The sequence below is a fragment of the Nerophis ophidion genome, linkage group LG21 (genome assembly GCF_033978795.1).
Source record: "Nerophis ophidion isolate RoL-2023_Sa linkage group LG21, RoL_Noph_v1.0, whole genome shotgun sequence".
NCBI classification, from domain to species: Eukaryota; Metazoa; Chordata; class Actinopteri; order Syngnathiformes; family Syngnathidae; genus Nerophis; species Nerophis ophidion.
This window is the reverse complement of record NC_084631.1, coordinates 46,259,018-46,282,521: the sequence shown is the minus strand read 5'-3', so window position 1 is coordinate 46,282,521 and position 23,504 is coordinate 46,259,018. Positions and strand designations below refer to the sequence as shown.

General features: G+C 39.1%; 1 protein-coding gene across 1 annotated transcript; it reads right to left on the bottom strand.

Annotated features, from left to right (window-relative positions):
- Positions 1–145: 145 nt before the first annotated feature.
- On the bottom strand, positions 146–22,354 carry cdca7b (cell division cycle associated 7b). Its single transcript, XM_061882802.1, has 10 exons — positions 22,226–22,354; positions 19,731–19,874; positions 17,830–17,927; positions 14,762–14,984; positions 12,603–12,665; positions 12,349–12,531; positions 10,103–10,252; positions 9,880–10,029; positions 2,599–2,735; positions 146–1,660 (listed from the first exon to the last, which is right to left on the bottom strand). Exons 1-10 carry the CDS (start codon positions 22,241–22,243, stop codon positions 1,639–1,641), a joined length of 1,188 nt encoding a protein of 395 aa, XP_061738786.1. The 5' UTR covers positions 22,244–22,354; the 3' UTR covers positions 146–1,638.
- Between the last annotated feature and the right edge of the window lie 1,150 nt (positions 22,355–23,504).

Here is a 23,504-nt window from a genome sequence, read left to right as displayed (position 1 = left end):
TTGCCTGCATAACACGTGTCAATAAAGTGATTTTAAAACAGACTTACCTTTTCTCACTTGGCTCAGCCTTTTGTTCCACTTCAGCTCCCTTTAGGGGACAATGTAGTGGATTACTGGAACAAGCACCAAAATAACAAAACATATGGAAAAAAAACCCAAACATTTTTATTTCAACTCCATTGCAATAATCAAACATTAACGTTATGAAAGCTTGTATAAAACTTGCATTGGGCACATGTCAGCATTCATTTTGTTCACTAAAAATGTTGCTTAGTTATCGTCAATGTTTGTCAATTTAGTTTCCGTCCTAGTTTTTGACGAAAAGTTAGGTCCAGTTCTTTCCTCGACATTTTAGCTGGTAAATTAAGTAATGAAACCACTTTTAAAGTTAGTGCAGAGCGTCTCAAAAACGACATTCAGAACAGAAATAACAATTAAAAAACATTGTAGACGTTTGGAAAGGACAGGAAGTGTGCATTCCACGATGCGACACACCTCCACAAGCCCGAGTAGAGTGCCTAAAAGGCGAGAGGACCACAAAAATCATCCCGAGAACATGACTCCAGCGCCTAAAGATCCTCAGTATAATTAAGCAATTTGTCTGCATGTACAGTACAGGACAAAAGTTTGGACACACCTTCTCATTCAATGTGTTTTCTTTATTTTCATGACTATTTACATTGTAGATAGTCACATCAAAACTATGAATGAACACATGTGGAGTTATGTACTTAACAAAAAAAAAGGTGAAATAACTGAAAACACGTTTTATATTCTAGTTTCTTCAAAATAGCCACCCTTTGCACACTCTTGGCATTCTCTCCATGAGCTTCAACAGGTAGTCATGGGTTTCACTTCCCAGGTGTGCTTGAAGCTCATGGAGTCTGTTTAGCTGATTGGAGGGAGTAGTGGGTCCATGGCCATGACTTCTGTTTTGCATGATCAGCCGTTTTACTGCCGTGTTACAGAAAGTTTAAAAAAACGATTAAGGTATGTAAATAAACATTGACAGAAACTTTCTGTGTAAATAATTCATTCACATGCGCCTTTTAGTCACCTGAAGTGGGTTTCACTTCACAGGTGTGCTTGAAGCTCATGAAGAGAATGCCAAGAGTGGCCATTTTGAAGAAACGAGAATATAAAACATGTTTTCAGTTATTTCACCTTTTTTTTTGTTAAGTACATAACTCCACATGTGTTCATTCATAGTTTTGATGTGACTATCTACAATGTAAATAGTCATGAAAATTGCATTGAATGAGGTGTGATGAGGTGGTGACTTGTCCAGGGTTTGCACTGCCTTCAGCCCAAATGCAGCTGAGATAGGCTCCAGCACCACCCGTCACCCCAAAAGGGACAAGCGGTAGAAAATGAAGGTGTGTCCAAAACTTTTGGCCTATACCGTATTTTTTGTAAATTTCAAATGCTAACCAGATATTGTGTCAGATTTGTTTTAGAAGTGACAAAGTACATCATTATTAGTTCAACCATTTCAGCTTTTTCTTATCACAAAACTATTTTGCGCTTTCTCTTTCGCATAAAAAGAATAAAAAGTGTCTATAAACTATCAGAGTGATGATGCTAGAGCATGAATGTGTATAAAAGAGTGATGAGCAGTGATGGTGTTTGAGTCAGACTTTACTGGAGTTCCTTCTGAATGCTGCCATGGAGACAAATAAAAAAAAAAAGGTTATCAGTCCTTTATTCCAATATTACATTTCACTGCAAATTGGAAACGAGTGATTACCATATTTCCTTGAATTGCCGCCGGGTATAAAGTATGTGCCTGCCTAGAATTACTGCCGGGTCAGACTCGTTTCGCAAAATAATTAGCATATGTCTAGAATTTCCACCGGGTCAAACTCGTCACGTCACGAGTGACACTTCACCTGTCATCATTTTCAAAATGGAGGAGGCAGATTTCAGTCATTTGAAATGGCATAAAGGGAAGAAGATTAAGAGCTATTCAGTAGGATTTAAGGTCCAAGCTATTGAATATGCTAAAAAGAACAGTAAGCAGCTATGTTTTATTAATATACCGTAGCTGCGTGTGTCAAATATGAGTCATTAAATGACTCCCGCCTCCTGGTGGTAGAGGGCGCTAGTGATCCTTCTTGCGACTACTCGGCTGCAGAAGAAGTGACAACAAGCAGCGATCCTTTATTTTTTCCTCTCGCTTGCACTTTTAACATGGAGGATTACATATCTAAAATAAAGCAGTTTTCTAAACTGGACTTTCAATGGAAGCAGGAGGTAATAAAGGAAGATCTCCATCGAGACAGAGAGACTTTTAAAACTGAAGAAAGATAAGGAAGACTTCTATAAACAAGTTATGGATGCTTTTGATCAGAAGGAGCTGCGCATGGACTTCATTTATAAGTAAAGGTAAGACCATAATAACGTTTTTTTAATCAAATGTGCTTTTCATGATGGTATCCTTACATCACACTCAAATTTATGAGCGCAGGCCTAAATTTACCGCATGCCTTTGGTAAGCGCCGGAGTGAGAAGAGGTTTTAAATTAATAAGCGCCCAGGCGGCAATTCAAGGAAATCAGGTAATAGTCCTGGTCCATGTGGAATAAGATGAAGGACTTACCTCTCCAGATATTCATGGACGTTATCATGGCCGTTGTAGCGGGCCAGCCCTACCAAGATGCCAGTTGCACAGCGACCCTCCTTTTTACGACACAGGCTGCAGTTGCACACCCCTCTGCAAAGGGGGCACGACCATGTCTGCGATGGGGGTGGTGGGGGGGGGGGGGGGGGGGGGTGTTATTTGTCTGCCTCAGTGGAGCCAAAAGCAGACTTAGCAGCATTATCATCACTGACTTGTGTTGCTGTGCCAGCACCTCACTTTTTGTTTTGTTACAGCCTCATCACAAAATGAAATACATTCATTTTTGGCCTCAAAATAGGGTTGTCCCAGTACCAGTATCTTGGTACCGGTATCAAAATGTATTTCCATACCTCTCTAAATAAAAGAGACCACAAAAAAAAATGTCATTATTGGCTATATTTTAATAACAAATCTTTAGGTACATGAAACATATGTTTATTATTGTCATTTAGTCCTTAAATGAAATGTTGAACATACTAAACTTGTCTTTTAGTAGTAAGTAAACAAACAAAGACTCCTTATTAGTCTGCATATTGTGTCATTTATACACCTATTATTTTATACACATTATGAGGGACAAACTGTAAAAAATGAATATTAATCTACTCGTCCATTTACTGTTAATATTTGCTTATTTTCTGTTTCAACATGTTCTATCTACACTTCTGTTCAAATGTAATAATCACTTATTCTTCTGGTTTAGTTTTGGATGATACCACACATTTAGGTATGGATGCGATACCAAGTAGTTCCAGGATCATACATTGGTCATATTCAAAGTCCTCATGTGTCCAGGGACATATTTCCTCAGTTGATAAACATAATATGAATTATTATTTTCTGACGATAAAAAATAATGATGTAATCATAGTGGTATCAACAAGATACGGCCTGTAGTTGGTATCATTACAGTGGATGTCATGTGTAGATCCACCCATGGCGTTTGTTTACATTGTTGAAGCATGTGTAGTGAAGCATGTTTAGCTATTCCTCATCCTGCAGTAATAATGCTACGTGTAAGAAACTTACTTAATTTGTCGCCATGGAGACGAGGATTAGTGATTCTAGCCACTAATCATGTCTTGAAGCAGCTCTTCCTGGGGGCGTTTCAGTGTTGTAACTTCCCCTTTAGCTTGACTTTTTAGGCCAAAATGCGTTCGTTCTCCCTTTTCTGTCCACACACTGTGTCTGCTTGTAAGTACTCTGTGCGTGTGCACTGCCGAACATGCTCCTCTGCTGGTCAAAGCAGCAATGTGACGACATGCCTTTTGGGAACCCGTACTTTTCAAATAGAGTATTGTACCATTTTTGATTCATTAATACCGCGATATTGTACTAGTACCGCTATGCCGTGCAAGCCTACCTCAAAATGACAGTGATTGTTTTCAAAGTTACAAATGTATTAAAATTTAAAATAATAAATAAATCCCATGTACATACGCTAAGTATTCACATCCTATGCTCAATACTTTGTTGATGCACTTTAGACAGAAATGAAAGTATATGATGCCACAAACTGGGCTCCTTCCTCTTTGCAGCGCCTCTCAAGCTCCATCAGGTTGGATGGGAAGTGTTGGTTTTCATCCAGGATGTCTCTATACGTTGCTGCATTCATCTTATTCTAGTCAGGGAGGTGAGCACGAACCAGACGCTCTCTCTGTCAGAGCTACAACATTCCTCTGTGGAGAGAGGAGAACCTTCCAGAAGGACAACCATCTCTGCAGCAATCGGGCCTGCATGCTAGAGTGGTCAGAAGGAAGCCATTTCTTAGTAAAAAGTTTGCCAAAATGCACTTGAAAGACTCTCAGACCATGAAAAACTAAATGTTCTGGTCTGATGAGATAAAGAATGAAGTCTCAGGCGTCAACCACTCCTGACCAGGCCAATACCATCACTAAAGTGCAACATGGTGGTGGCAGCATCATGCTGTGGGGTGGTTTTCAGCGGCAGGAACTGGGAGACTAGCCGGGATAGAGGGAAAGATGAATGCAGCAACGTACAGAGACATCCAAGCTGATGGAGCTTGAGAGGTGCTGCAAAGAGGAATGGGACAAACTCCTCAAAGCTTGTGGCATCATGTTCACAAAGACTTGAGGCTGTAATTGCTGCCAAAGGTGCACCAACAAAATATTGCGTAATTGGTTTACTAAAACAAATTTGAATGTTGTCTATCTGTCTTGGCCCTTTGATGAGGTGGTGACTTGTCCAGGGTGTATGACGCCTTCCGCCCGAACACAGCTGAGATAAGCAACTACAAAAGGAACAAACGGAAGAAAATGGATGGATGGATGGGTTTAAATAATTATGTACATATGATTTTCTTTTTTATTGTATTATATTTGAAATTAAAAAACTTTTTTTTTTTCACATTGTCATTGGGGGTATTGTCCGTAGAATTTTGAGGATACATACGATTTTATTTAATGTTGGAATAAGGCCGCCACATAAATATAGAAATGTGTAGAAATATGAGGAAACAACTACAAATGTGTAACAAAAACTAAATCAATTAGAATAATATGTAAGTATGGATATAGATGACATACAAACTCTTTATTTATTGTACTAAAATATTTAAATCCAATGATTTGGTGCATGTGCAAACATCTAAAATGATGCACATAGCAAACTATAAGCTGCTAGCCAAGAATGTACAACAATTATTCTCAACAAAAGAGGAGAAATATAACCTTGGAGGAAAATGTCATTTAAAACATTTGTACGCACGTACAACACTTAAAACCTTTAGCATATCAGTATGAGGAATTAAATGACGGAATGGATTAAGTAAAGAAATCAAAGCACCAATATTAGTCACTTTAAGAAACTCTTCAAACTACAATTGTAATTATGATCAACATCCTGAACCCTTTTTTTTTTTTTATATAAAAAGATTATTAGACAAACTTTAAAGATCCACAAGGGAAATTATTCCAAATGATGTATTTAATATTTGTTTACATTCTATGGTATAGGGCTGGGCGATATATCGCGATATAGAGAATGACTATATGGTGATATTGGAGTATACGTCCTCACACAGTTGCTTTTAATATCTTATAATGTATAATATAATATAAAAATAATATAAAATCTCTATAATTAATATCTTAAAATCCTAATACGAGAGAAAGAAGGTGCAAATCTGGTAACAAATGAAGGAAGAACTATTTCCCAAGAAAAACAGCAGGGGGTCCATCGTCTGGTGGTGGTTTGGCTTCAAGCGGGAAGATGTTGAACAGGTGTGCGGCAAAAGCGTTGCTACAAAAAGTAGCAGCACTGCTAATGTAGCATCATTTGAAAAGTCACCTACCAGAGAATGAAGAATGCTTCAAACTCTGCATGTCAACATCTCCATTCGGTGCCACACCAACAAAATGCAGAGGCAACTATTTACACATCAACACCGTATGAAAAAAATAGTCAACAACAAAAGGAGATAACGACATACACTATTGGATTTCCTATTATGCAGCTCATTTTTATTTGACACTTTTTGAAATATCTTATGTGACATCATACACAAAAGTGCACTTTATTTGTTTTAAACTATTGTAGTGGCGTTCTGTACAAAAAGTGCACTTTAATTGAGTGTTGTTTTGATATGTCATCTTAGTGACATCATACACAAAAGTGCACTTTATTTGTTTTAAACTATTGTAGTGGTGTTCTGTACAAAAAGTGCACTTCAATTTCGTGTTTTGATATGTCATCTTAGTGACATCATGCACAAAAGTACACTAATGGCTTGTCTTATAATGTCTCTGACAATCTTGCACTTTCTGTTTGGAAATGACATGAATGTTTGTGCCACTGTGCCAATAACTGTTTCATAAATACACTTTTGCTCAATTGATTTACTGTATTTTTTGGACTGTAAGTTGCAGTTTTTTTCATAGTTTGGCCGGGGGTGCGACTTATACTCAGAAGCGACTTTTGTGTGAAATTATTAACACATTACCGTAAAACAGGTGCGCTCACACTTTTTCTGCAGGCAAGCTACTTGTCAATTGACCAAGTCGAGGAGATCTACCTCATTCCTATTTATAATTTATATTTATTTATTTATGAAAGAGACATTTTTGTTAACAAGTTAATGGTGTTTAATGATAATACAAGCATGTTTAACACACATAGATTCCTTTCTTTAATGAAGACAAGAATATAAGTTGGTGTATTTGACTTGCATTGATTGGAATTAGACAGTGGTGCTGATAACGTCCGCATTTTCAAATGGAGGAAAAAAAAAAGTCCTCCTTTCTGTCCAATACCACATGAAAGTGGTTGGATTTGGCATCTCATTTGTCCAACTTGCATACTCCTTTTTAAACACTTTGTTATGAGAGTAGCATATGTGTGTGGCCCTTTAATGTCTGGCAGCAGGTGAGTGACGTCAGTGAGTGTGCGGGTGGGCAAGCAAGTGAGAAAGCGGTCGCTGAGGGTGGGGGAGAAATACATTGGCATCAAACTCCGTAGCTTGCTAGCTTTCTGAGACTCTTATTTTGTTAGCACAGGCAGGATGAAACAGGTCTTTTATGGTGAAGACAGGAAGTGTGCAGTCGCTCTTTAGACTTTTGACAGTAGGTACGGAGTCTCTAGAAATAAAATGTGTTTCTCTGCGTCCGCCCTGTTAGTGATTTTTTTCCTAAATATGAGCTTGCAGCAGCCAGCGTCATCTCACAAGATCCTCGGGTGCCGAGAATGTCAAACAACTGACGAAAGTGAAGTCTTGCTATGATTGATGTTTACTCATTTTTATGTCTATTTTTTAATGCCTGGCTTGAGATGGACTGACACACCCTCCGAGATCGACCAGTCGTAATGGGCACCCCTGCCGTAAAATATCAAATAAAATTATTGATCTCATTCGCGGAAGAGACGAAGAAAATGTCAGCAATCGTCACACACACGTCAGCCAACAACAATTAGGCAGGGGAGGGTCATGGCAGAAGTGCATTGTGGGTCATGGGATGCTAACTGCTATATGCTATAAGCTACTGCTGTAGTTATTAAAATGGATCATTTCAACATTGGCGGTAACTTATAAAAAGTGAGAAGGGCTGAACAAAAATGGCGTTGAAAAGGGAGTCATGTAGTGCAGATTACAAGCTGGATGTAGTGAAATATGCAGCAGAAAAGGACAAGAGGAAGCGGCGCATACCTTTGGAGTTGGCAGAGTTGTTTAGAAGCCACATCCAGTGAATTATATTTATATAGCGCTTTTTCTCTAGTGACTCAAAGCGCTTTACATAGTGAAACCCAATATCTAAGTTACATTCAAACCAGTGTGGGTGGCACTGGGAGCAGGTGGGTAAAGTGTCTTGCCCAAGGACACAACGGCAGTGACTAGGATGGCGGAAGCGGGAATCGAACCTGCAACCCTCAAGTTGCTGGCACGGCCGCTCTACCAACCGAGCTGAACCGCCCCATGCAGGAAGAAGATTTCATGGGATTTATGGATTAGGAGTGAGAGATAGTTTGGTAAAGGTATATCATGTTCTATATGTTATAGTTATTTGAATGACTCTTACCATAATATGTTAGCTTAACATAGCAGTTGCTTATTTATGCCTCATATAACCTACACTTATTCAGCCTGTTCTTCACTATTCTTTATTTATTTTAAATTGCCTTTCAAATGTCTATTCTTGCTGTTGGCTTTTATCAAATACATTTCCCCCAAAAATGTGACTTGTACTCCAGTGCGATTTATATGTTACGTTCCTTCTTTATTATGCATTTTCAGCAGGTGCGACGTATACTCCGGAGCGATTTATAATCCGAAAAATACGGTAGTTGTGATTTCCCTCTCTGCATGAAAGTGTAAAAGTAGCATATATGAATGCAGTATGAAGAAGAATGTTTGAATGTAGACACATAGAATCCTCATACTGCTGTCATTATATGCATCAAGTCTTCATTCAAGGCTAAGACAAAATATGGAGATATATATGGTGTATCGTGACGTGGCATAAATATATCAAAATATTAATAAAAGGCCACCTCGCCCAGCCCTACTGTGATATATCATTTATGTATTCACTGTTCTGTTGCAGACAACAAGGAATGGAATAAAATTGCTTTGGTATGAAAAGGGGAAGGATTAAACAAGCCCACTTCTTCCTACTCCTTTTCGGACATGCTGTAATGAAACAACTGGAATTAAAGCTGCAAGCAGCAATGGACGGGACTGCTTTGGCTGCTGCACCCGCAACCTAAGCCCGGATAAACGGTAGAAGATGGATGGATTATTACACAGAGAAAAAATGATATAGACATGTGTTATACATCAGTCTCATAGTAATAACAGTTTTAAAGTTGCTCGGGCATTTTAGAAGGACGCCTTGGTGCCGCCATTTTGAGACTCTAATGCATGGTGAATGTAATGCAGTTGTTGTATTGAAGTGGGAATAGCAAACTTCCTGTTGATTTTAGTTGGGGGCGGTCAGTGTATGAAATATAGGTCTCAGTGAGACCTATATTGAAGTTTTTGTTTCATTGAGTTAGAATCAGTTTTGTGACAGCAGTACACACAGCAGCACCAGCCACCAGTTCTTTCAGGGCTCATAAATTCCAAACCAGGGTTGTAATTAAAACTCTTTCATTAACTTTTAATCAGAAGGGTTCAATCTCTCTTCTCTTGCTTATTTGAAGCCGAAACGACAAACGGCCTTAGAGGAAATAATGTTAGAAAAAAAGCGACATTTTTTTAGCCAACTTTTGTATTGAAGGGGGAATTGCAAACTTCCTGTTGATTTTAGCTGGGCGGTAAGCGTGTGTGAAATATAGGTCTAACTGAGACCTACATAGCATTTTTTGTTTCATGTTTCTACGACGTTCCTACTGGAAGTTAGAGACAGTTTTGTCTGTGTTTTCTTCCTAAGGGGCGCTAGAGCGCAATTTTGAGTTTCGGGTTTTGGTTTTTGGATTGGATCGCAATTTTCGCCAGTCCTGATGTGTGTGTCAAATTACAGCTCCAAGAGGCGGCGGAATAATAAAGAATAATAATAAAACTTTATAAATTCACTAGGGTCCTCTGTCTCAAAGGGACATGGGTCCCTAAATATATGAAGCCTTAAATTGTATCATATGCATGTTGCAAATAAAGTGAACAAATACAAAGCGCTGTGAATACTTTGCGGATGCACTGTTGGTTAGATGTGTAACATTTGAACACATCTGCACAAACCATTGGTTTTCCCAAACTTCACCCCGACTATTGCACATGGTTTTGACTCCCCGACACTTGCTGTTACTGACCGGGTCGAGCAGAACGGTGCGTACGTCCTCGCCGTAACGGTTCTTGAGGCACGGCCCGCAGAACTGCCCTTTGCCCGCCGAACAGAAGCCGCTGCGGCACACGGTCTTGGTGTCCAGAGTTTTCTGCCTGCACTGGTGGCACGAGCTTCCCTGAAGGACAACACACACACAGGACATTGTCCCCACCTGCTCGTGACTACACAACGTTGTGCGGGTCACTCACGGTCTCTTTGTCCCAGATCTTGTCCTTGCTGCGGCAGGCTATGTTGTCCAGGTCTTCCTTCGTGATGTCATCAACGGTCTTGTACTCGTACTGACTGCGTCGGTGGCTCCTTCTCTTTTTGGGTTTGCTGCCAGCAAGCTCGTCGTCCACCTGTCAGGACACAAAGACCAGCCATCAGGAGGAGGGCATCATACGCAGAATAAGTTTGCAAACTGTAAAATTGTTTGTACTATTAGTGGGCGTGTTGCAGGTGATTATTAAGACTGGGGTCGGCAACACAGAATGTTGAAAGAGACATATTGGACCAAAAATACAAAAAACAAATCTGTCTGGAGGCGCAAAAATAATGAAGGCAACACATGACGTAAGTGTCTATATTAGCTATAATAGCCTACTATCAAAATGACTGTCGCAGGGTTATTTAAGTGTTAAAATGAAGGCAACACATGACGTAAGTGTCTATATTAGCCTACTATTTAAATTATTTTAAAAGTCATATAAGTGTTATACTGAAGGCAACACATGATGTAAGTGTCTATATTAGCTATAATAGCCTACTATCAAAAAGACTTTATAATGAAGGTAACACATGATGTAAGTGTCTATATTAGCTATAATAGCCAACTATCAAAATGACTTTATAATGAAGGCAACACATGACGTAAGTGTCTATATTAGCTATAATAGCCTACTATCAAAATGACTTTATAATGAAGGCAACACATGATGTAAGTGTCTATATTAGCTATAATAGCCTACTATCAAAATGACTTTATAATGAAGGCAACACATGATGTAAGTGTCTATATTAGCTATTATAGCCTACTATCAAAATGACTGTTGCAGGCTTATTTAAGTGTTAAAATTAAGGCAACACATGTTGTAAGTGTCTATATTAGCCTACTATCTAAATGAATTTAAAAGTCTTATATAAGTGTTATAATGAAGGCAACACATGACGTAAGTGTCTATATTAGCTATAATAGCCTACTATCAAAATGACTTTATAATGAAGGCAACACATGATGTAAGTGTCTATATTAGCTATAATAGCCTACTATCAAAATGACTTTATAATGAAGGCAACACATGATGTAAGTGTCTATATTAGCTATTATAGCCCACTATCAAAATGACTGTTGCAGGCTTATTTAAGTGTTAAAATGAAGGCAACACATGTTGTGTCTATATTAGCCTACTATCTAAATTATTTTAAAAGTCTTATATAAGTGTTATAATGAAGGCAACACATAATTTATCTATATTAGTTGTATTAGCCTACTATCAAAATGACTTTAAAAGTCTTATATAAGTGTTATAATGAAGGCAACACATGACATAAGTGTCTATATTAGCTATAATAGCCTACTATCAAATAGGCTGTGTGTTGCAGGCTTATTTAAGTGTTATAATAAAGGCAACACATGACTTGTCTATATTAGCCTACTATCTAAATCAGTGGTCCCCAACCACCGGGCCGCAGACCGATTGGTACCGGGCCGCACAAGAAATTAAAATAAATAAAGAAATACACATGATTGTGTTTCTTTATGACAAACCCCCCCCCCCGTGGGACCAATTTTCAAGGTTGGGGACCACTGATCTAAATGACTTTTAAAGTCTTACATAAGTCTTATAATGAAGGCAACACATGACGTAAGTGTCTATATTAGTTGTATGAGCCTACTATCGAAATGACTTTAAGTCTTATATAAGTGTTATAATGAAGGCAACACATGACATAAGTGTCTATATTAGCTATAATAGCCTACTATCAAATAGGCTGTGTGTGGCAAGCTTATATAAGTGTTATAATGAAGGCAACACATGATGTGTCTAAATTAGTTGTATTAGCCTACTATCTAAATGACTTTAAGTCTTATGTAAGTGTTATAATGGAGGCGACACATGACATAAGTGCCTATATTAGCCTACTATCTACATGACTTTAAAAGTCTAGTATAAGAATAAAATAGAATATAATTGACTTTGTTGTCATTATATTTGCACATAACAAGATTAAGGACTCCAACTTAAGGTGCTGAAGTGGGAACAAACACGGGATAAAAATGAATGACACAAGAAATAATAAAGACAATCCAAGAATTATAATAAATAGACTACTATCCAATAAAAAAAATAAGCAATGCTGTACAAAATATCAAATCCTGTTGAACATCCAGAACAAGACACAAGTACTGTAGTGATAATGAGTGTGGGACTAGGCTCAGCACCACATACTGTACCTCCACAAGTCTCCTGAGGTCCATGGCTTTGGGGCCTCCACGGGGCTTCGGCTCACACTCTTGGTCCACAGCAAAGTTCTCGGGAGGGCGGGCCTTACGGGACGGGTTCCTCCTCTCCGACCCGTTCTCCACTTCGGATTTGCGCTTGCGCGGCGTCGCTTTCACCGGGGAGCGCTTCTTCTTCTGCACGGAGTAGATGAGAACAGCCGTAACAAAAGCAGAGTTTGGGCCAGAGGGCGAGTGCCAGCGCTCACTTGAGGGGTGGTGGGCAGTGTCAGATCCGTCATAGTGCTGAGGTCAGCAAACAGCTTAGCCAGCTGGGAGACGGTTAGATGATTAGAATGTTTATGGACATTATAGAACAAACCCTGTTTCCATAGGAGTTGGGAAATTGTGTTGGATGTAAATATAAACGGGATACATCCATCCATTTTCTACCGCTTATTCCCTTTGGGGTCGCGGGGGGCGCTGGGGCCTATCTCAGCTACATTCGGGTGGAAGGCGGCGTACACCCTGGACAAGTCGCCACCTCATCGCAGGGCCAACACAGATAGACAGACAACATTCACACACTAGGGACCATTTAGTGTTGCCAATCAACCTATCCCCAGGTGCATGTCTTTGGAGGTGGGAGGGGCCTATCCCCAGGTGCATGTCTTTGGAGGTGGGAGGGGCCTATCCCCAGGTGCATGTCTTTGGAAGTGGGAGGAAGCCGGAGTACCCGGAGGGAACCCACGCATTCACGGGGAGAACATGCAAACTCCACACAGAAAGATCCCGAGCCTGGATTTGAACCCAGGACTGCAGGAACTTTGTATTGTGAGGCAGACGCACTAACCGTGAAGCCCTAAACGGAATACAATGATTTGCAAATCCTTTTCAAGCCATACTCAGTTGAATATGCTACAAAGACAACATATTTGATGTTCAAACTGATAAACTTTATTTTCTTTTTTTGCAAATAATCATTAACTTAGAATTTCATGGCTGCAACACGTGCCAAAGTAGTTGGGAAAGGGCATGTTCACCACTGTGTTACATCACCTTTTCTTTTAACAACACTCAATAAACGTTTGGGAACTGCGGAAACTGATTGTTGAAGCTTTGAAAGTGGAATTCTTTCCCATTCTTGTTTTATGTAGAGCTTCAGTCCTTCAACAGTCCGGGGTCTCTGCTGTCCTATTTTACGCTTCATAATGCACCACACATTTTCCATGGGAGACAGGTCTGGACTGCAGGCGGGCCAGGAAATTATTCGCACTCTTTTACTACGAAGCCACGTCGTAACACGTGGCTTGGCATTGTCTCGCTGAAATAAGCAGGGGCGTCCATGATAACGTTGCTTGGATGACAACATATGTTGCTCCAAAGCCTGTATGTACCTTTCAGCATTAATGGTGCCTTCACAGATGTGTAAGTTACCCATGCCTTGGGCACTAATGCACCCCCATACCATCACACATGCTGGCTTTTACACTTTGCGTTGATAACAGTCTGGATGGTTCGCTTCACCTTTGGTCCGGATGAAACAATGTCGAATATTTCCAAAAACAATTTGAAATGTGGACTCGTCAGACCACAGAACACTTTTCCACTCTGCATCAGTCCATCTTAGATGATCTTGGGCCCAGAGAAGCCGGCGGCGTTTCTGGATGTTGTTGATAAATGGCTTTTGCTTTGTATAGTAGAGCTTTAACTTGCACTTACAGATGTAGCGACCAACTGTATTTAGTGACAGTGGTTTTCTGAAGTGTTCCTGAGCCCATGTGGTGATATCCTTTAGAGATTGATGTCGGTTTTTGATACAGTGCCGTCTGAGGGATGGAAGGTCACGGTCATTCAATGTTGGTTTCCGGCCATGCCGCTTACGTGGAGTGATTTCTCCAGATTCTCTGAACCTTTTGATATTATGGAGCGTAGATGTTGAAATCCCTCAATTTCTTGCAATGTCACTTTGAGAAAGGTTGTTCTTAAACTGTTTGACTATTTGCTCACACAGTTGTGGACAAAGGGGTGTACCTCGCCCCATCCTTTCTTGTGAAAGACTAAGCATTTTTTGGGAAGCTGTTTTTATAGCCAATCATGGCACCCACCTGTTCCCAATTAGCCTGCACACCTGTGGGATGTTCCAAATAAGTGTTTGATGAGTAATCCTCAACTTTATCAGTATTTATTGCCACCTTTCCCAACTTCTTTGTCACGTCTTGCTGGCATCAAATTCTAAAGTTAATGATTATTTGCACAAAAACTAAAGTTTATGAGTTTGAACATGAAATATGTTGTCTTTGTAGCATATTCAACTGAATATGGCTTGAAAAGGATTTGCAAATCATTGTATTCTGTTTATATTTACATCTAACACAATTTCCCAACTCATATGGAAACAGGGTTTGTAAGTAACAGTACAACTAACCATGGCCTTGTTCTCCCGGATGTTTTTATCACGTTTCCTTAAGCTCTGGTACAACACATCATCTTCTCCCTTCTCCTCCTGCGGTTCCTTCTCTTCTTCTCTGTGTTTATCCTCCTTCTTCAGCCTCTGTCTCATCTTCTGCGCCAGGGTCTCTTGCGCCGGCTTTTTGACGCTTTTGTTTTTCGGCTCTTGTTTGGGTGTAGACGACTGTTTGCTTGGAAATCTGAGAAGGCGAATAGATTGAAGTGTTTAATGATTAAAGCGCATCGTCACATCCAGGGCTTGAATTTAAACACTGCAACCGCGGTGTTAATGGATGAGGGTTGGAACAATAATAACGGTATAATGATAATTTGCAATAAAATTCCTGACGGTTATTAGTAGCGTCTAATTTTTTAATTACCGAAACCCCATCATTTATTATAATGACGGTATGGCTCGGTTGGTAGAGTGGCCTTGCCAGCAACTTGAGGGTTCCAGGTTCGATCACTGCCGTTGTGTCCTTGGGCAAGACACTTGACCCACCTGCTTTAAATGTAACTTAGATATTGGCTTTCACTATGTAAAGCGCTTTGAGTCACTAGAGAAAAAGTGCTATATAAATATAATTTACTTCACTTCACTATTAATGGATTTTAGGCAACAGAAAGTCAGGCACATGCGCACTAGCATCGCTTGGCCTGATGATCACGGCGGGCCAACTACACGGACTTTGCTCCGGGAATTTCCCCTCGGAGTAAACGGAGCCAAGCGCTTGGTTTAACGTCATTTTCTCTTGCCTCCCGCTTAAGAGCGCACTGTTGTGTTTAGATGGATACAGGTGGGGACAGGTGTCTCCAATATTGTCCACACTTGTCTCCATGTAAACACAGCAGTGCGCTCTTAACCGAAGGAGAAAACTATTTGATGTTGCTTTTATTTCCTCAATACAGCGTCCATCAGCTGCTGCGACAGAGTTAATGAGGTAAGGAAACATTGATAATCACGTCGGACTAACTACACGGACTTTGCTCCGGAGATTTCCCCTTGGAGTAAACGGAGCCAAGCGCTTGGTTTAACATCATTTTCCCTCGCCTCCCGCTTAAGAGCGCACAGTTGTGTTTAGAGGGATACAGGTGGGGACAATATTGGAGAGACTTGTACCCACACTAAAAGTATACAGTGAAAGAGAAAACTATTTGATGTTGCTTTTATTTTCTCAATACAGCATCCATCAGCTGTTGTGACAGAGTTAATGAGGTGAGGAAACATTGACGATCACGGCAGACGAACTACACCAGGGGTGTCCAAAGTGCGGCCCGGGGGCCATTTGTGGCCCGCAGCGACTCGTTTACCGGCCCGCCACACATTCTGCAAAAATGGCAAAATTGATAGTATTGCAAAAATAAAAAATAAACATTTCAAAAAAGTGCAGTGAGGTGAAATCTAATGAGAAAAAGTGGCAATGTTGACACAAAGCTGCCATGCAAGCATTTTTTTTCCTTTTGTCTTTATTTTCTTTTTTTCCATTGCTCAAAAAAAAAAAAAAGACAAAAAAATCTGTTGTAATGAATTATTACTTAAAAATTATCACTTTAAAATGTTTTATGTGGAAAAAATATTGCATATGTTGTGTGGTTGCCATATAAAAACATCAAAGTTTTGACAAAAGAGCATAAAGGAAACAAAATAATAGTTCAAACTTAAAATCGACAGATATATCGGAAGTTGATCTTGAAATTTAAGTGTTAAAAGTAAAAAAAACAACTAATAAAATGCATCACTTTATGAGTGGGGAACCTTTTGGATCTCAAATATATTTAGTAGGATTTTATTTAACTTTTCACTGTGATTACTCAAAAATTTTAAATAATTAAAATCAATGGTGTCCTGCATTATTGATCTTTGAGGGCTTTAATTGCTAAATAAAGGAACTCTCCTGAAGGAATCAATAAAGTACTATCTATCCATCTAAATACTGCATATTTCAGTTTTACTATAAAACACAAAGTTGTCTTTGACAGAAAAGGCAGAAAACCTTATTTGTTTTACTTTATATCAACCTCAAGTTGATATAGAGATTTACTGTAAGCATTAAATAAAAAATAATAATAATTTGACTTATTTTTAACATTTTAGTGACTGAGACCCTCTATGTTCCCAAGGAGCCCTAACAATTAAAAAAAAATCCATATATTTTGTTATGGTTTGAAAATGAAAAATATCAAAATGGCCCCCGCATGCTTACATTTTTCCGTGTGCGGCCCTCTGTGGAAAAAGTTTGGACACCCCTTAACTACACAGACTTTGCTCCGGAGATTTCCCCTCGGAGTAAACGGAGCCGAGCGCCTGGTTTAACGTCATTTTCCCTCTCTTCCTGCCACGCGCTTAATCGAGCGCACTGCTGTGTTTAGATGGATACAGGTGGGGACAGGTGTCTCCAATAATGTCCACACCTGTCTCCATCCAACCACTGCAGTGCGCTCCTACGCGAAGGAGAAAACTATTTGATGTTGCTTTTATTTCCTCAATACAGCATCCATCAGCTGCTGCGACAGAGTTAATGAGGTGAGGAAACATTGATAATCACAGCGGACTAACTACACGGACTTTGCTCCGGAGATTTCCCCTCGGAGTAAACGGACCCGAGAGCTTGGTTTAACGTCATTTTCCCTCGCCTCCCGCCGTGCACTTCAGAGCACACTGCTGTGTTTAGATGGACACCGGTGTGGACAATTTTGGTGACACTTGTAACCACACTAAAAGTATACAGCGAAGGACAAAACTATTTGATGTTGCTTTTATTTTCTCGATACAGCGTCCATCAGGTGCTGTGACGGAGTTCATTTAATGTTGCACAAACATGCATGATCACTTAGCTCTTATGCTACATGATCATTTGATCATAAATGATTTAACACTGTATTTTATGAGTGAGGGTCATCCCATGGATAAGCAAAAAAATCAGGCCAAGAAAAAAGCTTCAAAAGCAGAGAGTAAAACTAATATAATGAGCATAATGTGTGTTTGGTCATTATTTGAGAACAGCGCTGCAAAACTAGGGCGGTGTGAAATATTGGTTGACATACCTGAGCGCCACTAAAAGACTTCTCCTCTTGGTCAAGAGTGTGTCGTCGTCATCAGAGTAGAAACCTGTGTCCACGTCGCTCTCATCCTCGGACTCCGCCTGCAGGAAAACACAAAAGATGAACAACAATTCTGGGACGGTGTGCCTCTAAAGTTCTAGTCATAGAGAGGTGACACACTGTGTCCATACACACACTCAGATATGTCAGGAATGGGACTGTTATGAAGGTGGCATGTTGTTACAACTCCCAACACTAGATGGCAGTACACACCACAGTCTTGGGAGAAAAAAAAAACAAATGTCAGAATAATTGTATCTAAGTTATCACAAAACTTTGTGTTGCTGTGAGTTCCCGGCGAGAGGACAAAAGTTTTATTTGATCTTACCAAGCAGAACGCTTGTAAAACTCCACTGTGTATGATGGGAAGCGACAGGAAGGGGTCGGTTTCTTTGATCAATTGTGATCCACAGGAAGACTTTGTCTTGACCCGGGATCTACAAAGCGGAGAGGAAGCAGGACCTGACGCAAGCTACAGGCACCTTTTCTTTGTTTTGTGACCAAGGGCGACGACTGTTTACGACCCCCTCCCCCTTAAGAAAAAGCTGTTGCCACGTAATCAGGAAAAGTCCAAATGAAAGAGGTGGTGTGCAAGCCTTTTGCCAGATTGTGGTGGAAACGGACTTGCCAACCTTGAGACCTCTGCGCTGCTGATCCGCCTCCGCTTGGGATGTTTTCCTGCTGGCTCCGCTGTGAACGGGACTCTCGCTGCTGTGTTGGATCCATTATGGATTGAACTTTCACAGTATCATGTTAGACCCGCTCCACATCCATTGCTTTCCTCCTCTCCAAGGTTCTCATAGTCATCATTGTCACCGACGTCCCACTGGGTGTGAGTTTTCCTTGCCCTTATGTGGGCCTACCGAGGATGTCGTAGTGGTTTGTGCAGCCCTTTGAGACACTAGTGATTTAGGGCTATATAAGTAAACATTGATTGATTGATATACACACAAACATACATACACACACATATATATATATATGTGTATGTATATATGTATGTGTGTATATATACATATACATATATATATATATATATATATATATATATATATATATATATATATATATATATATACATATATATATATACATACACACACACACACACACACACATATATATATATATATATATATATCATTTTTTAAATTTGCAAGCCTACTTCTTCTTACTCGTCGTCGCCATGTCTCTTCTTCATTCTTCTGCTTCGTCTCTGTTATGTTTTTGGACAATACTACTTGCTGTAGTTTTGAAGCAGTGCATGATGGGAATCCAGATGTTGTGTGTCAGTGTATTAACGTGCCGGCTGCAATAAACACACGCTGAGAAATAGCTCCGTGCCTGCCTACTTTATTGGTTATAGATAAAGCTATGCATGACGGAGACATATATAAGAGTCTCCTTTTTAGGTGAGAGAGGACACTGAAGCCATTGCCTTTAAGGCACGCCCCCAATGTTGTTGTCTGGGTGGAAATCGGAAGAAATATGGGAGAATGGTCGCCCCGGGAAAATCGGGAGTGTTGGCAAGTATGGGTGGAAGACTGTACAAAGAGTACAGCTCAGACGTTTCTCCTCATTGAGCCAAATTGAATCCTGTCTCCGTTTAATTCCTTGCTTCTTGTCTGTTTAATAGATGTCATCAATGTTTGAATCCGACAACGTGACAGAAGAAAGTTCTAAAGAACTTTGTATTGCTTTCCATGTTTTCTGCTGACTTTTATCTTATCCACACAAAAAAAGGTACTTTTAATTAACTACACGATTCCCGATTCTAAATCTACACTTTTTAAAAACTGAGTGTAACAATTGTCGTGTTTTCAGAGCAGATATTGGAATCGTACCTTGGTCTTATATGGTTTGACAAAACGCTTCCTGTCCACGCTTTCCTCTTCTTCGCTGAATCCTTCAAACTCTTCCTCGCTGTCCGATTGGCTGAATAGACGAGCCAGCTCTGCGGTTATGAATTTGGACTTAAATCGCAGCGCCTGGAGACAAATACAGTACACACCTGGATATACAAGATCATGTATGTAGTCTGCATCTTCTGAAATGTTTGTTCTCTGGCCAGTCTGAGTCAGTCGGGGGCAAAGGCACCACACACAGTACAGGACAAACGTTTGGACACACCTCCTCATTCGATGTGTTTTCTCTATTTTCATGACTATTTACATTGTAGATAGTCACATCAAAACTATGAATGAACACATGTGGAGTTATGTACTTAACAAAAAAAGGTGGAATAACTGAAAACATGTTTAATACTTTCTTCAAAATAGCCACCAATAGCTCTGATGACTTTTCCACACACTCTTTGCATTCTCTCCATGAGCTTTAAGAGGTAGTCACCTGAAATGGTTTTCATTTCACAGGTGAAGTTCATCCAGAGAATGCCACGTGTGTGCAAAGCAGTAATCAGAGCAAAGGGTATTTTGAAGAAACTAGAATATATTGCTAAATACATAACTACTCATGTGTTCAATAAGTACTATTTTGGGGAAAACAGTTGAAAATATTTTCAATTTTCAACAGTTTTATGATCAAACAATGTTTCAAAAAACACATAACACAATTGTCAATAGACAATAGTATTATTTTGGCGGAAACAATTGAAAATATTTTACGTTTTCAACAGTTTTATGATCAAACAATGTCTCAAAGAACACATGTAAGTATTATTTTGGTGAAAACAGTTGAAAATATTTTAAATTTTCAACAGTTTTATGACCAAACATAACGTATAGAAAAACATAACACAGATGGTGTCTAGTTGAATATACTACACTTATTTTTGGGGGGGAAAAAATGTTTCTGATTATTCGGCAATATATTTTTATGTTCCATAGCTTTATGATCAAACCTAACGTCTCAAAAACACATGCCACATAAAAAAGGTGTATAGTTTAATATGCTTAATTTGGTATTTGGGGGGAATATATATATTTTTGTATTTTCAATGGCTTTGTGAATAAACCAAGTGTCAAAACACAAGCCAAATGTTTGGTTGAATATACATTAAATACACATTAAAAGCGTTACTAAAACGGCCTTCTTCCATCTCCATTATATCGCTAAAATTCGCTCCATTTTGTCCACTAACGACGCTGAGATCATTATCCATGCGTTTGTTACGTCTCGTCTCGATTACTGTAACCTGTTGTTTTGGGGTCTCCCCATGTCTAGCATTAAAAGATTACAGTTGGTACAAAATGCGGCTGCTAGACTTTTGACAAGAACAAGAAAGTTTGATCACATTACGCCTATACTGTATATACCTTTATATACATATATACATACATATATACCTATACTGTATATACCTTTATATACATATATACATACATATATACCTATACTGTATATACATACATATATACCTATACTGTATATACCTTTATATACATATATACATACATATATACCTATACTGTATATACCTTTATATACATACATATATACCTATACTGGCTCACCTGCACTGGCTTCCTGTGCACTTAAGATGTGACTTTAAGGTTTTACTACTTACGTATAAAATACTACACGGTCTAGCTCCATCCTATCTTGCCGATTGTATTGTACCATATGTCCCGGCAAGAAATCTGCCTTCAAAGGACTCCGGCTGATTAGTGATTCCCAGAACCCCCCAAAAAGTCTGCGGGCTATAGAGCGTTTTCTATTAGGGCTCCAGTACTCTGGAATGTTCTAGCAGTAACAGTTCGAGATGCCACCTCAGTAGAAGCATTTAAGTCTTCTACTGCAGTCCTCTCCAAAGTTTCTCATGGTCACTGCCACCGAAGTCCCACTGTGGTGAGTTTTTCCTTGCGCTTATGTGGGCTCTACCGAGGATGTCGTTGTGGTTTGTGCAGCCCTTTGAGACACTTGTGATTTAGGGCTATATAAATAAACATTGATTGATTGATTAATACTAACAGTCTTACTTTTGGGGGAAAAAAATAAATGTCGCTTATGTTATAGAAATATTAACTTTCAATAGCTTCATGGAGTAATTTAAAAGGGAATATCGGTCAATATTATTATTATGCAAGCACAGGCAGGACACTTGATTAGGTACACCTGGAAAAGGGGCCTGAGGGTGTACCTAATGAAGTGGCAGTTAGGACGTCATAGTTTAATGAGCTTTTTTCACACCTCAATCATTCCATTTATCCATTAAAACTAATACATGGGTTAAAAGAACATTTCATTTTAATGGCCAACTAGCTAGTTTGAACCTGTTGTTTGTTTTTTAACAGGCGAAGTTTCGAACGCGTCGCCGAAGAGTTGTTTCCGACAAGGAGGTGATAAATATAACAACAAGTAAGCACTTTAAATGTATTACCTTCGACTCAAGCGCCATTTTATCTTCGTTTGGAGGCGAATTGGAGCAGCAAAAACAGATTTTTACTCGAGTCAGGAGACACGAGTCAAGGAGAGGATTTAAACATTACCGTGGGTAAGGCGATTGACTGTAAACGTAAGGGGTGTCTTTACTTACCTTGTTTTGTTTTGTGTACGAGTAACGTAACACCCGTGGTTTTAATATTTTACAAATATTCATTTAGGTTACATACCATTAAACACACCATTTATTTAAGGAAAATAAGGAGATTTTTATGTTAGAAAATAAGTTGTTCTTCAACGCACCCCCCTCCTTCTCGCACAAATAGTACAGTCGGATGTTTCGCGCGAAACGTGAATGTGGGCGTGGCCAAAATCAGCGTTCTGTGGCTTTATTTTGTACTTGAACCGGAAGTTGGAACACACAAACATAAATGAGAAACAAAATAAACAAAACATTAGCAAGGGATAAGAATAAAATAAAATAAAGTATCAGGTGTTTACATTTTTTTGATGGCGTTCGTTTTTAAAATGTGGGAGATTCTTCCAGCCTTTTTGTTTTCCTTTGTCATCATAAATGAGTTGTACATTATTTTTGAAATTCAGAATAAAACAAAAAAACATATTTGGTTGTCAATATAAGCAAAAATAAGTTTATTTTCTTTTACCATGTTCTACTGGTAGTGTGCGTCGGGATTTATTTCGATGAAAAAATGTGCCCTGGTTAAAAAAAACACAGATTTTGAACTCTTAATATTACAACTCAATAAACATTTAAGACCAAAATATTTTTATAAATGAAGTTGGGAAAAATAAACCAGCGATTTGTATTGTTTTTAATCCACATCAGACGCGGTTTTCACTATTTGATGTTGACCGCAGGCAAATTGGTACTGGAAGACACAATCGGTCCACGCATGCGTCAAGACTATGTCACTTCTTGACTTGCAATTGTTTCATTATTACCTTATTATTGAATGTTTAATTCTTGTTTCAAATGTGAAATAACTTACTGAGGATTAAAAATGGAACGATTTTACAAACAAATGTAATATTTTTTTAAAATCCTCACATTTTCAAGCTTTTTACTCTTGTCATTGCAATGAACGACGCACGGGGGCGCCACTGACTCCCATTGCCGAATTTATTTTTAATTATTATTTTTACAAATCAAGGCACTTACTGTAATTCAAATTAATATCTGCGGCCTAGCAGAAAACACACTTTTAACTTATCCCTATTGTGAATTGATGTGAAGGAAGTAGCAAAACAAGATTGAT

What these genes read in the sequence shown, in the direction of transcription:
- cdca7b (XM_061882802.1), bottom strand. An exon ending in ACCTCAGGAGACTTGTGGAG is followed by an intron (nt 10,253 to 12,348) that starts GTACAGTATGTG and finishes GTGTCCTGACAG; the next exon opens with GTGGACGACGAGCTTGCTGG. An exon ending in GCACCGTTCTGCTCGACCCG is followed by an intron (nt 2,736 to 9,879) that starts GTCAGTAACAGC and finishes CCCCCATCGCAG; the next exon opens with ACATGGTCGTGCCCCCTTTG.